Source organism: Saccopteryx bilineata, chromosome 5 (assembly GCF_036850765.1).
Source record: "Saccopteryx bilineata isolate mSacBil1 chromosome 5, mSacBil1_pri_phased_curated, whole genome shotgun sequence".
NCBI classification, from domain to species: domain Eukaryota; kingdom Metazoa; phylum Chordata; class Mammalia; order Chiroptera; family Emballonuridae; genus Saccopteryx; species Saccopteryx bilineata.
Genome location: NC_089494.1, coordinates 197,649,116 through 197,664,346, shown reverse-complemented (window position 1 = coordinate 197,664,346; position 15,231 = coordinate 197,649,116). Strand labels below are relative to the sequence as shown.

At 35.3% G+C, this 15,231-nt stretch overlaps 1 protein-coding gene across 2 annotated transcripts in view; it reads left to right on the top strand.

Annotated features, from left to right (window-relative positions):
* Window positions 1-15,231, top strand: part of ARHGAP24 (Rho GTPase activating protein 24) — an 881,345-nt gene that overhangs the window by 523,822 nt on the left and 342,292 nt on the right. For both annotated transcript variants that reach the window (XM_066233836.1, XM_066233834.1), the window contains one exon: window positions 15,012-15,099. In XM_066233836.1, coding sequence (XP_066089933.1) covers window positions 15,012-15,099 — 88 coding nt within the window. The remainder of the gene's footprint in view (window positions 1-15,011; window positions 15,100-15,231) is intronic.

Sequence of the window (15,231 nt, the reverse complement as noted above, 5' to 3'; positions counted from 1 at the left end):
AAACAATTTTTTTAAAAGTATATGAGAATGTGTTAAATTGTTAGTGTTAAACCTCATATTAATGAATTACAATTTATTGATGGCTATAAGAAAAAAAATTACAAGACACCTATGGAATGGAGACCATAAGAAAAATAAGAAAAAAGAAAGCAGTGATAGAGTAGTTGGGAAGTATTTAAAAGTAACTTTTGCCAAATGGGCCATCACGAAGTGCTATATGTATTGTCCATTTACTGTGTACAAGACCATGTGCTGTGTGACCTGTGGAAAGATAAAAAAATATGATAGTCAGTTTTTTATTCTCAATTATATAAAAATATTTTTAAATTTTTAATTATTATCGACATTACATTATATATTATATGTTATATATATATATATATCTCCCTCATTACAAAGTAGACTCCACAAACAAGATGTGATTTTTTTGTTGTTATTTCATATCTGCTTTTTTTGTTTTTTTTAAGCACTATCTTCAATACCTGGAAAAATGCCTGGCATATAGTAGGGCTTGATAAATATTTTTGTAAGTATAAACAAGGAGATAAAGCTTTTTTTTTTTTTTTTTTTACACAGAGAATGAGTCAGAGAGAGGGATAGACAGGGACAGATAGACAGGAACGGAGAGAGATGAGAAGCATCAATCATTAGTTTTTCATTGCGCGTTGCAACACCTTAGCTGTTCATTGATTGCTTTCTCATATGTACCTTGACCGCGGGCCTCCAGCAGACCGATCAACCCCTTGCTGGAGCCAGTGACATTGGGTTCAAGCTGGTAGGCTCTTGCTCAAACCAGATGAGCCAATGCTCAAGCTGGCGACCTTGGGGTCTCGAACCTGGGTCCTCTGCATCCCAGTCCAATGCTCTATCCACTGCGCCACCACCTGGTCAGGCGAGATAAGGCATTTTTTTAAATAAAAAGGAAAACATTATGAAGTAATGTCATTGATTGACAGTAGGGTGACCAATAAGTTAAAAGTTTGGAGTGTGTGGATAGATTTAAATAGACTATGATCAATTAGGAAAGTGGAAGAGAAATTAGCTAGAGTTTGTTTTAGATTTTGTTTCCAAATGTGAAATTTTTTCACATTCAAATCATATTTGAATATGAAAACACATCGAATGTAAAACATACAACTAGTTTTATATCACTAAGTAGAATAAAATATTGTAATTTAAACTATCATCTCCCATTATCTATAAGACTTATCTCAAAAAACATTAAATATAAAACATACACATTATAAAATTAATGACATGAAAATTTTGCAAAGTTTATATAAGGTAATGTATTTAAAACCCTTTGTAAACTATATAAATTTACACAAATGATAGATAACATACTTTACCCCAATATTTAGATTCTTGACTAAAATTAAGAAGAAAATTTAACAAAGAAAATGGTTTAAGTATATGTATAATTTATTTTTTAATTTAGAAATTACATTTAACAAGTGACATTGATCAATGAGTACATAGATTTCAGGTAAATATTTCTATAACATTTGAACTGTTTTTTGGGGTTCTTTTTTTTTATTTTCCTGAAGTGAGAAGCAAGGAGACAAAGAGACAGACTCCCACATGCGCCTGACTGAGATCCACCCGGCAAGCCCACTATGGAGCAATGCTCTCCCCATCTGGGGCATTGCTCCATTGCCAATGGAGTCATTCTAGCACCTGAGGCAGAGGCCATGGAGCCATCCTCAGTGCCCAGGCTAACTTTGCTCAATCCAATGGAACCTTGGCTGTGGGAGGGGAAGAGAAGTAGATAGATAGGGAGAGAGGGAGAAAGAGAGAGAGAGAGAGAGAGAGAGGGAAGAGGGAAGAGGGAAGAGTGGAGAAGTAGATGGGCACTTCTCCTGTGTGCTCTGGCCGGAAATTGAACCCGGGACTTCCATACACCAGGCCAACACTCTACCAATGAGCCAACCGGCCAGGGCAATTTTAACTATTATATTTAAGTACTTGGTTAAATAAACTAAGAAACAGCTGCATATTGGAGCTATAAAATGCAGCTATAAAAATACAAATAAGCTATATCTATTAAAAATATTTTATAAAGCTCATTTACATATATTTTTCTCTATATTAAATCTCATTCATTTATATACAAGGTGAAGATAGAGTAGATTTACAGTTTGTTTGGAAAATAATACAATAATTAACAAATAATACAAGAATAAACTTGTGAGTGTTTTACATACTCACAAGTATAAACCTACTTTTGTGTCATCCTACATATAATAGAAAACAACTTATGTGAAGGTGATGAATTTTTAGTGATGGGCATCCGAGTTGTTTCAAATCCTGCCTTGCAAACAATGCTGCTTTAATGCAAATAAACTTACAGTTAAGCCATTTCTTATGTGTGTAGGTATGATAAGTATTGCCAAAGTGCCCCCTATAAGAATTTTGCTTTCGATGGTGAACACACAATACAACATTTAGATGATGTATTACTGAATTGTGTATACTTTAAACCTATATAATATTATTAACCAGTGTCACCCTAAGAAATTCAATAGAAATTAAAAAAAATTTTTTTTGTCATTTTGCTCTCCCTACTACCAATGTATGGGAGTTCTGTTTTCCTTAAAACAGAATATGTTATCAAACTTATGTACTTTTGCCTTAGTATGTTATCTTTCCACAAATAAATATCACACTGCATTTGGAATTCCAGCAACATGTTTTAAGAATTACATTGAACATAATCGGCTGTAAGTCAAATAAGTAGAGAAATGCCAAGAAAAATAGGTGTACCATAAGGCAAAGGAAAGATCGTTTTTTAAAAGAAGCTCAGCATGTCAAAAACAGCTGTGCAATTAAGTCCTAAGTTGTCTTCTTCCTGCTAATGACTTTTTTCTCCCAGTTAAATTTTTCAATTTTGAAATTCAATTATATGAAAACTTATCAAAGTAACTATAAAGTAATTTTACTTGGTTGTGAAAGTATTAGCAAGGTCATTGTATTCAGCATCTCACGTTATTTTGGTACTATAGATTTACCTATTGTACAGTTTTTTCCAAGGTTAAACCTAGGTACTTTCCACTTTATTTTTAAGAAACACAATGGGTGTATTAGTTAATTAAGATAAAGGATTAAATGAGGCTATTTTAATTTTCATCAATTTTCTGTTCAATTGATAATGGTTTATTAGACCCTTTTCCTTAGATTTTCCCATAATAAATATTATACAGCTGTGACTTTTTGCTTTTCATATTTCATAACAAGACATAAACTCCAAAAGCTTTTTTGGTGTTTTCTCTCCTGCTCCCTTAGACTTCACTGTGAATCTTTGGCATTTGCCATTCCATGAGCACCTGACCTTTTATTTTCTAGTTGAGAAATAATAGATGTTATAAAATGGCACATATTATTGGACACAAAATACAAGGTCATGGACCCAGTAATTGATAGAGAAAGGTGAGCAATTGAACTCAGTTTTCTCCAAATAAGGACTATTAACCTTGCCACAGGTATTCTGTCCTGGTTTTTCAGGACTTGAAGGTGACACTGATTTAATCGGTTTACTTCTATTGAGAGTAGAAGATTGAGTGAAGAGTGATTTTCTCTGGCTGCAACCTAGTTGTGTGCCTTGTACAATGTGGATTCTTCCCAAACATCACTGGCCAAGTAAAAGTTAGACATAATTTACCAGCACTTGACAGTTCGCAGTGACTCCTTTTAAAACCTCAGCTGTTTATGGCTCCTCCCAAGGGATCACTGAAAAGTTTGTTTCAAAATATATTTTATTTGTGTTGGTTTTCCTTGACTGCTGTAACAAATTACTACAAATTTGGTGGTTTAAAACAACGGAAATTTGCTTTTTGAATTTATTGTCAGTTCTGGGAGGATGGAAGTTTGAAATCAAAGTGTAGGGAGGACCAGACTCCCTTCAGAGGCTGTAGGCCGGAACTCGTCCAGCTTCTGCTGACTGTCAGCATTTCTGGGCTTGTGACAGTGTCATTCCATCTTTGCCTCCGTTTTCAGTCGGCCCTCTCCCCTGTGCATGTATCATAACTCCCTGTCCTTCCATTGTAAGGACTCCTGTGGCTGGATTTAAAGCCCACCCAGATAATCCAGAATAACTGTGGGGATCTTTAATTTAATCACATCTGCAGAGACCTTTTTTCCTGATAAAATAACATTTATAGGTCCAGGGACTGAGGCTTGATATCTTTGGGTGGCCATTATTCAGAGTACTATACGATATTTAGACATTTTCCAGCCACCTTTCATAGTCTTTACTATGAACTAGAAGCCTAACATTGAGATTACAAAATGCCCCTATCCAATTCTGTCTTCTCCTGTTACTTTTCTTTGCTTCATGTATATATTTGTATGTTTTTATTAGTATATAAGTAATATGTGCTCATTATTTAATTTTTTTTAAAAATTAGGGAAAATTTAGCAAAATAAAAATTCCTTATGAACTAGCTATACAAGGATAACCTATATTAACAGTTTCATTATCTTTCCTAAGCCTTTGGCAACTTCAACACATAATGCCTATTGAATATATATGTTTGATGAAGAAACAAATACGTGAATAAACCAATAAATCACATTGTAGCTTTCTATCACATGAAAAATACACTGGCTTAAGAAGTGCAGCTAGGGTGGAATTGTATCCCTGTTCTATACCAGCTGCAGCTACTCATTTATTCTTCAGCATTCTTTCTGCAAAATGGATAGTTATCATTGTCCCTCCACATAAGGTTTTTCAGGAGATGAAAATGTGCAGCTCAGTGCTGGCACATAGTAAATCTCAGTAGAAGCTTGCTGTGATGATTACACATAGAAAAGGAGGATTTCACAAGGATAGATTTTGTATCAACATTTGAATTTTTTTCCTTCCAATTACAATCTTTCAAAAATGGCATGGGACAACTTAAGAAAAGTAAAGAGATGGTTTAAGCAAATTCTGAATGTCTTTGGTATTGCAGAGGGGTCATATGTTGGTAAATCTGAGAAAAGTCACTTCTAAGGTCTCTACAAATTTGGAGAGTATGAATATAGAATTTTGGTTTTAAAATAACAATATCTTTCTTTTCCCACATTTTCAATCTGTTTTTTTTCCTCCACAATCAAGGAATTTCTCTGTTCCCCAATGAATCAAAAATATATAGCCCAGTGGTCCCCAACCTTTTTTGGGCCATGGACCGGTTTAATGTCAGAAAATATTTTCATGGACCGGCCTTTAGGTGGGACAGATAAATGTATCACATGACTGAGATGAGGGAATCTGGTCATTTTTAAACATATTTTGAAAATAAAACATCGTTCAGGCTTAAATATAAATAAAATGGAAATAATGTAAGTTATTTATTCTTTTTTTGCGGACCGGTACCAAATGGCCCACGGACCGGTATCGGTCCATGGCCCGGGGGTTGGGGACCACTGATATAGCCAATAGAAGTGACTGAAATGTAGCTAGAATGGTAATGATTATGTTCCCAAGGGGAATGCTAGTGCAGAAGGACCCTATCAGGGAAGAATTTCATGTACTTCTGTCCAGAGGGAGAGTTCAATGGGGTAAAGGATCCTTGTGTCTGAAAAGAAAGAGTTAAGGACTTCAATGACTACATCCAAACACAGCACATACTTTTCTCCATCACAAATGATGGCATTCTGTTCGCTTCCTAGAATCTGAACTATGTCATAATATTATGCAAATATTGTTTTAAAATTAAAATGAACCCAGAATGACAATGCCTCTCAAGTGCTAAGTCTGCAGTTTATAATGAAAAACAGCAAAATGAGATATCTCTATAGAGAATTCATTTCTATTTATTTCATAATTATGAAATAGCTTCATGCTATTATGTTTGTCAGTGTTAATTTAAATAATGGTTGGACAATATTATGTGTGTTACTTGCTTTTGTGTGTTTCATTAGCTGAGGAAAAATACTATATTATACAATATGCATAGCTTTATAAATATTACTTCATTTTTCTCTGAAAGACAATTTATAGCAATGCTTAGTTTAGCGTTCCCCAAACAGTATGCATGTCAGAATTACTTCAGTAAATTCTAAAATTATACCAATTTGCAAGTCTCTCCTTCTTTTGCCTTCCTGGTAGCATCTTGGGTATTAGAGTCAATAACTTTAGAAGCTAAGAAGAAACTTGATAATTATTTATAAAATCTCAACCTATTAAATGGCAGTAGTTGATTAGAAATACAAATATAAATTGGGTTAGTTATTAAAAATAAAAATTTTAAAGCAGCTTGCATTCTTTTATTAATTTACTGTATTATATTATTTAAACAAACATATGTTAAGAATTCACAATGCCACGCTCTTTGTTAGATGCTCCCTGAACTTCATGTTCCTCATGTGAGAAATACCTATGTCCTGAGTCATTGAGTGAATTAATAAAATAAATGGCATACTCATTTGTGTAACAAAGTAATAGTCAAGAGGTGTTAGCAATCATTATCAACATCATTATGCTATGCTATATATTATTATGGTTGTTAATTAGAGGTTTATTTGTTTTGATTATTCTAGCCTTGCCACCATGATAGTAAAAATTGACTTCAAAATTTCTAATTAGTTTACCTCCCTGTTTACTTAATTAGCTGACAATACTAGCAGATATATATAATATATAAATCCTTTACTAGAATCACTTCCATTATTTAGGAATTAGCAAAATATGGCCCCCAAATATCTTGGAGCCTGTTATAATATAAGAAGGGTTTTTTCAAGCCCTGGCCAGTTGACTCAATAGTAGAGCATCAGCCTGGTGTGTGGATGTCCTGAGTTCAATTCCCAGTCAGGGCACACAAGAGAAATGATCATCTGCTCCCCACACCTCCCCCTTCTTTTTCTCTCTCTCTCTTCTCTCTGTTCCCCTACTGCAGCCATGGCTTGATTGGAGCGAGTTAGCCCGGGCTGCTGAGGATGGCTCCATGACCTCCACCACAGGCACTAAAACAAAATGGCCCAGTTGTTGAGCAAAGGAGGAATGGTGCCAGATGGGCAGAGTATTGCCCCCTAGTGCAGGGGTCCCCAAACTATGGCCCGCGGGCCACATGTGGCCCCCTGAGGCCATTTATCTGGCCCCCACTGCACTTCCGGAAGGGGCACCTCTTTCATTGGTGGTCAGTGACAGGAGCATAGTTCCCATTGAAATACTGGTCAGCTTGTTGATTTAAATTTACTTGTTCTTTATTTTAAATATTGTATTTGTTCCCATTTTGTTTTCTTACTTTAAATTAAGATATGTGCAGTGTGCATAAGGATTTGTTTATAGTTTTTTTATAGTCTGGCCCTCCAATGGTCTGAGGGACAGTGAACTGGCCCCCTGTGTAAAAAGTTTTGGGACCCCTGCCCTAGTGGAATTTCTGGGTGGATACCAGTCAGAGTACAAGCAGGAGTCTGTCTCTCTGCCTACCCTATCACTAAAAAAAATTAAATAAAATGAATAAATAAAAGAAAGATACTTTGGTCAATATTAAAAACCATTAAAAATACTCTGTATCAAGTATTTTTCTAAAAATCACGTGTGCATTAGGTTCTGTTTTTACAAAAGAATTAAGGATGAAGAGCCTGAGGAATGGAGAGGATATTTTTTGCCTGAAGTCACTTCACTAACGGGTGGTAGAATGGGGAATCTATATCTAGGTGGCTTGACTTCAGAACAGAGTTACTGAACACAAACTTTATCGTTAGTAGGTTATTATATAACCAGAACACTTATAGAATACAATTTTATATCTTTCATAAGCATCTGTATTCTGTTTTCTTTTTATAACAGGGGTTTATCTGTAATTTTTTTTCAATTTTCTGCCTTCCCTGAGTGATTGTAAAATCCAGAAATTCAAGGGTATTATTGAATTTTCTTGCTATTATATATTCTCTGTGTCTAGGACAGGTCCTGGCACATGTTAGGTGTTGTTTAACAAGTATTTGTTGAACAAATTAATGAAATTATTTGCTACAAACAAAAACAAAATCAAAGAAAGTTATGTAACTGTCAGGCCAGCAGTCACAGCCATCGCCATGGCCATGCACATGCAGGTTCCCACTAGATTCGGACAGACAGTAAAGAAACAGTGGAGCCAAAAAATGGGCCATTCCTTTATTATTAAAGTCTCGCACCAGCCGCTGAGCAACACACAGGGAAAACCCTTTCCTTTTACTCAGGGTTTCCAAAGCCACTGACACATTCTCTGGTTCCACAATCAGAAGAATCTTCTCTGGTTTCTCCTAGAATCAAAGGCCCCACCAGTCTCAGTGGAGCTCGCAAAAGCCCTTCAGCTCTGATTCCCCATCTGTACACCTTCTCTCCATCTGCACAAACTGGCTTCTTCCTCAGCACTCTGCATTCTCTCTCTCTCTCTCTCTCTTTTTTTTTTTAATATTCTCTCTTTTCTCTCACTCTGCAAACATGGCTTCTCTTCCTCTGCCTTTCCTTCCTGTTCTCCTTTCAAAACTTTCTGGTGCAAAAACCTCTCCTCCAGCAAACATTAGCAAAACAATGGCCCTTACCAAGCAGGAATTTGTAATCTGCAATTTCCCAGATCACATATACCTTACCAAGCAGGAACGTAATTTGAAATTTCCCAGATCACATATACCTGGTGCTGCCCAGCCCCAATGCAAACTATAAATGAGCAAACATAAAAATCATATTTTACAAACTTATTTGACCAACAGTAACTAATAAAAACTGTTGAATAATATTTATTTCACCTTGATCTCATTTTCAAAATTCAATCTATTTGTACTATAAATATACATATATTTTAATGTATATTTTTATAAGCTGAAACTTTGCCTAGTACCAAGTGATGCTCAGAATCATTGTTCATGCTGGAAGAAAAATCTCATTATTGTGCTTATGAAACAAAGCTACCACACCTGATATATTTTTATAATCCAAATTTCAGAGAATAAGATCACCATGCTTATTTTCAACATTATTTAGCCTTACCCCAATATCTTGGGGTTTGGGCTCAGTGATCTGATACTAACCAGAGATGAGCTTCTTTTCTAATAGCACTTTTAGCTGAAAACAAAATATTGGTGTGGTTCTGAATTGTTTCTTTTGTCAATTCTTATCTATCAAACTGTCAAAATTTTTGTGTAACATAGTATCCAGTTTTGAAGCTTTCAAGATTCTTTATAAAAAGGATATTCTCTGGAAAGGATAAAGATTAGTATAGTTCATTCTGAATATGCTGATTAATTACTAACATGTAATTATTGCCATATGTACTAAACTATCAAAAATTTTACATCCCTTTTTATTCTTGAGCTTCTTCATTCTAATCATCCAAAATTTGCAGTGAGGCATATTGAAAATCAAGGAGTAATCAGCTTTTTCCTTAGAAAACTCAGAGCACTTGCACCCTGGCTAGTCATTCAAGCTCCTAGCAAAAAACTGATGGCTCTGGCTCAAAAGGGTAATTGGAGGGTGTGTGGCAAAGTGTTGCAAAGGTTAATAGAAACTAACAAGTAGTGAAAACACCCTTGGGCTAAAAACAGGTAGGAACTCATTACCACTAGCTGCTCTACAGGAACCTGAGGAAGCCTGCAACTTGAAGGATATGTGGACCAAGGCAGATGCCCACACAACTGAGGCCAAATTGTTGCCTCACCAAGGGGGGGCATGTCAAAAAATATCTTGTCTTCTGACCTCCTTCTATGGCCTCTAAAACCCACCCTGTAGCCAGAGATCAAGAGAGCCTGCTTTACACAATTTATAGAGTCGTCTACTGAGGTACAGGATAGAATGATGGGTGGAAGGAAATCTATAGGGGCAGATAGAGAATACCCAGCATAGCTACTGACAGAAAATTTAGAAAAATGTCATATAGTTTTGGCTCATGTGCTTGGGTCTCATGGAAGTTGTTTTTGACTCTTCATTCTTCATTTTTGGTACTTCTTTCATAATTATTAAAAATATATCTCTAAATCAAATTTATGCCATTTCTACTGCCAACACCTCTGTGTAGGCCTTGACTTTGCTATTTTATGTCAGTTCATTGTTTCATGGTAACAAACTTTCAAAAGGCTGGTTTTCTTAAATCTTCATTTGCTTCGCTCAAACACCTACTCTGGTTCTCAGTTGTTTTGGATATGAAGTGCAACATTATCTGCCCAGGGTGAGACCTTCCACAGCATGTCTTCAATATCACCAATTCTTAATTACTTCTCCCCATTAATCTTCTTTTTATTCTAATATCCTCTGAACATATGGTTCTAATTACTGTTTTGCTGATGCCATTTTTTCCATTTGGAATATTACCCCCAAATCACTAAAGCTTAAAAGCTCTCTTTCTTGCCCTGGCCGGTTGGCTCAGTGGTAGAGCGTCGGCCTGGCATGCAAGAGTCCCGGGTTCGATTCCTGGCCAGGGCACACAGGAGAAGCACCCATCTGTTTCTTCACCCCTCCCCCTCTCCTTCCTCTCTGTCTCTCTCTTCCCCTCCTGCAGCCAAGGCTCCATTGGAGCAAAGTTGGCCCCGGGCACTGAGGATGGCTCCATGGCCTCTGCCTCAGGCGCTAGAATGGCTCTGGATGCAACAGAGCGATGCCCCAGATGGGAAGAGCATTGCTCCCTGGTGGGTGTGCCGGGTGGATCCTGGTCAGGCGCATGCAGGAGTTTGTCTGACTGCCTCCCTGTTTCCAACTTCAGAAAAATACAAGAAAAATACAAAAAAATAAAATAAAATAAATAAAAAATTAAAAGCTCTCTTTCTTTAAAAATCATTACCTTTATACTATATTTCTTAACAAATCAGAATGCTCTAATGACACACTCTTCTTAAAAATTTATTATATTTATTTGTTTTTCTATATACATCAGAACTCAGGTGTTCCATAGTTATATAATTGTTACTATTATCTTCCGAGTTTATTTATTTTTGTACACACTCAATATCATCTGAAATAATTCTAGAAATAATATCGGCCATATGGTAGTGTCTCAATAAAGTACATTTGAATCATGCTTATTAGCTGTTTATTTGTTTGGTTAGTTAATTTAGAGTAAATCTGGAAGAATGAACCAAACTTACACAACAGTGCATATTTTTGACACTAATTTCTCTCTTAGGTATTTGTCTTAAAAAGTAAGCTGAGGAGCTCAAATATTTAGCTTTGTAGATATTCAGGAAAATGTTCTTTATAATAACACAAAAATACCTACACACACTTTATAATAGGGGATATAAAAGTGTGTATATTCAATCAAATACTACAGTACTCAACTTTTTAAAATTATGTAAATAATTAAATTGCTATAACAAAATCAATAAAAATGTTTTTTATTTTGTCTTGAAGTTCAAAATAAGTGAATTTTGATAATTGTATATATTATATATGTTAACACATATACATCAATAAATTCAAATATGGAAAACATGTAGTATGAATGTTTTCTATCTATGGTACTGAGTAAATTACAGATTTTTTTTGTTTATCTGTATTTTCTGACAATATAAAATTATAAAATATTTTGAAAATAATTACCACAATTAAGACTGCACTTAGGGCCCTGGCCAGTTTGCTCAGTGGTAGAACATTGGCCCCAGTGTGTGGATTTTCCAAGTTTGATTCCTGGTCAGGGCATGCAGGAGAAGTGCCTATTTGCTTCTCTACCCTTTCCCCTTTCTCTTCTCTTTCTATCTCCCACTCCTGTAGCCATGGCTCAATTGGAGCGAGTTGGCCACAGGTGCTGAGGATGGCTCCATGGTCTCTGCCTCAGGTGCTAAGAAGAACTCAGTTGCTGAGCAATAGAGCAACACCCCAGATGGGCAGAGCATCACTCTTTAGTAGGCTTGCTGGGTGGATCTCAGTTAGGGTGCATGTGGAAGTCTGTCTCTCTGCCTCCCCTCCTCTCGCTGAATTAAAAATTCACTTAGTTATAGTCTTTACATGGCTTCTATACAAGATGACTAAGTTAGCTGTTCCATTAAATTACTTTATTTTACTTACTGAATGCCAATAAATTAACCATAGTAAATGTTTGTCAATTATAGTATACACGTCCTAAACGTTGCCTACTCATATTTAAACTATTATTTTTAGATCAAATTTGTTTGGAAAACAGTCAGACTATAGAGTCTTTATAATATCAAATTTGAAAATTAAAATATCAACCAGAAATAGCTATTTCACATGTGCAAAAAAATAAAAAGTAGCATTAGTCGGTCTTCTAATTATTAAGTGAAGTAGTTTGGGATTTCATGGAAAAGAATGGCTTTATGCAGGGAAATTGTTTATTCAGGAGAATGGCTTAAATTCACTTTAGACAACACATATACAGCTTAAGATCCTAAACAGAACCTAAAGGCATAGAATTAAACAGGAGCCAAATGTACACACATATACACATACAAAAATGAACATTTTATTTAGCTGGAAGGTCAGATGCTATGTTCTAAAATTAAGCTAAATCACAAATTTAATTACTTAACAAAACCATTTAAGTAAGTAAAAATAAACTTGTAATTGAAAGAAATGATTTCATCACTTTTTGTAGAAATCATATAGATTTTAAACCTATATATAAAAGAAAAGTCTTAATTATGAAGAATATTTTCAAAGTGTTTAGTAATTTAAAAAAAATATTTAAAAATACCAATAAGCATAATGGAATCTGTAAGGCCAGTGGATACTAGATATGATGAGGAGGAAAATTTACTTCCTGGAGGAGGAAAACAAAGGCAGTACTTCCAACATTCACCTTTTAAGCATGGGGGGAGAGAGATACTTCTAACCTGCAATTCTGTGGGCTTTAGTTAGGGAGTGCTATGCTTTATCACTCTGAGTTCAGAAGAAGGGACAGAGTTGATGAGTATAATTTTCTGAGCCAAACCAGGTATAATGAAAGTAGAGTAAAACATTACTCAAGATAAATATTGATTCAAGCTGGGAAAATGGACAGTAAAATATAATTGACAAGCAAAATGCTGGGGATTGGTAAATTAGGGAGCAAAACACATATCGTTGCTCCCTTATAGTTTAATGGTAGAGATAGGCATTAATCAAACAATCTTACAAATAACATAATTACATACAGTGGTAAATCAGTCCAGGAAAAAATCAGGAAGCTATGCAAGGATGTTTCAGATGTAGTCAGTCTGAAAACTGGATATAAAGGAGCCCAAGAAAGGGTGTAGAACTCAGGGTTGTAAGAGTATAATGCTATTTATAGAAAGGCATTTAGCTTGATCATAAAAACATCAAAGCACGAGTGAAAAAATTAGCTTAGAGATGGGGGTGGGACCATATCACCCAGATCTTTATCCTACAACAAATGAATATCATTGAAGATTTTTAAGTACATAGAAAAACTGTAAGATCAAATTTCTATTTATAAATAAACAGAATTTTAATTTAATGCACTTTTACTGCATTAAATAAAAAAGTATTACTGAATGTTCTTTTTTTTTAGAGAGAGAGAGAGGGGAGAGAGATGAGAAGCATCAATTCATAGTTGCTTTTCTTTATTTCTTCATTGATTATTTCTCATGTATGCCTTTAGCAGGGCGCTTAAGCAGAGCAAATGATCCCTTGCTTAAATCAGTGACCTTGGGCTCAAGCCAGCAGTCTTGGGTTTAAGCCAGAGACCTTTGGGTTTAAGCGAGCAATCTTTAAGCTCAAGCCAGTGACCTTGGTATTATGTCAGTTATCCTGCACTCAAGCTGATGAGCCTGTGCTCAATCTACCTCAGGGTTTTGAGATAGGGACCTCAGCTTTCCGGGTTGACACTCTATCCACTGAGTCACCATCGGTCAGGATAGATATTCAAGTGTTATGGGGAATTCAGTAAAATGGCATTTGAAATATTCCAGGCAAGAGACCATAATCGCTTGAACTAGGGAATAGTAGTAGTAGAGATAGAGTAGAAATATTGATTCCTACAGTATTGGCATTTGCAGCTGATTGGAAGAGGGTGTCAATCACTTAGGGAATGCATAAACAGGGCCAAAATTAATTGAGTTTTAATTTGACTAAGTTTAGTTTAAGATGCTTTTGAGATACCCAAAAGGAAATGTCAAATAAATTATTGTTTATAAAGATCTGAAACTCAGAGAGCCCTGGGTTAGGAATAATTAATCTAGTATTTATTGGTTTTCAGTTGGTTATTAAAGTCATAGCCATGGATAAGATAGCTTGGAGGAAGAGAATATAGAGAAGGAGTCATTGGATAAATCTTTTGAAACCTTCTGATATTTAAAGGTCAGTTAGAGACAGCTAAAGGAACAGTCATAAAAAACCTGAGAGATAAACCTAGAGAAAACCAAGAAGCTGTGGAAAGAAGGTGCTTGAAGAAGCGGCTAATAGTGCTGAATGCTCCTGGGAAGTGAAATTCCTTGAGGAATGAAAATTGTCAAGCGTGAAGCTTGTGAGAGTGATGTAATTGGAATTATGGGTGCACAAATGGATACCAATAAGGAAATTGATTCAGTGTTGATAACTCTTTCCAAGGCAAAGGGGGAAATAGCTGGAGAGAGAGTAGTCCCATAGGGAGTCTTAAATTTTTTAATAGGATACACTTTTAAGTATGTCTCCGTACCATGAGAATAATCTATTAAAGAGAGAAATCTAACACAAAAAAGAAGGGATAATTAAGAGAAAGCTATGGTAACAATGACTATCTTATTTAATGTCTCTGCCTTGATTTTCACAGGTATAAAATGAGGGAAATATACCTATTTCATCAGATTCTAACAAATAAATAACATGTGGATAAAGTGTTTTGTAAAAATTTTGGCACACAGAATGCATCTAATAAATTGATGCTTAAAATGGATCCAGCACCTAACACATTGTTTTTACACATTAGTCAACAAGTGTTTGTTAAATGTTGAATGAATATAGTTCTGTTATATGATTTTGATTAGTTGGAATAAAAATGAATCTGATGCATACTATTATACACTGGGTTATAGATCCATGGAACATTCACTAATGATGGTGGTGATAATAATATTTATGATTTGTCATCTGATGATGTTGATGTTTTGGGCATTTGTGTTCACAGGGTACTATTTTTCTGCCTGGAAATAAAGTCCTTGAACATCACTGCAATGAAGAGAGTCCAGGGAAATTCCTTTTTGAAGTAGTTCCAGGTAAGACAGTTTTCTGGTTTGATTATTTTATTGCTATTTCAAATTGGGAAAAATGAAAACAGTTTGGACAGCCTTTATTCTTCTAGAGTCGTGGCTGAGAACATTAATCTCAAGGGCAAGTATCAAATTCGG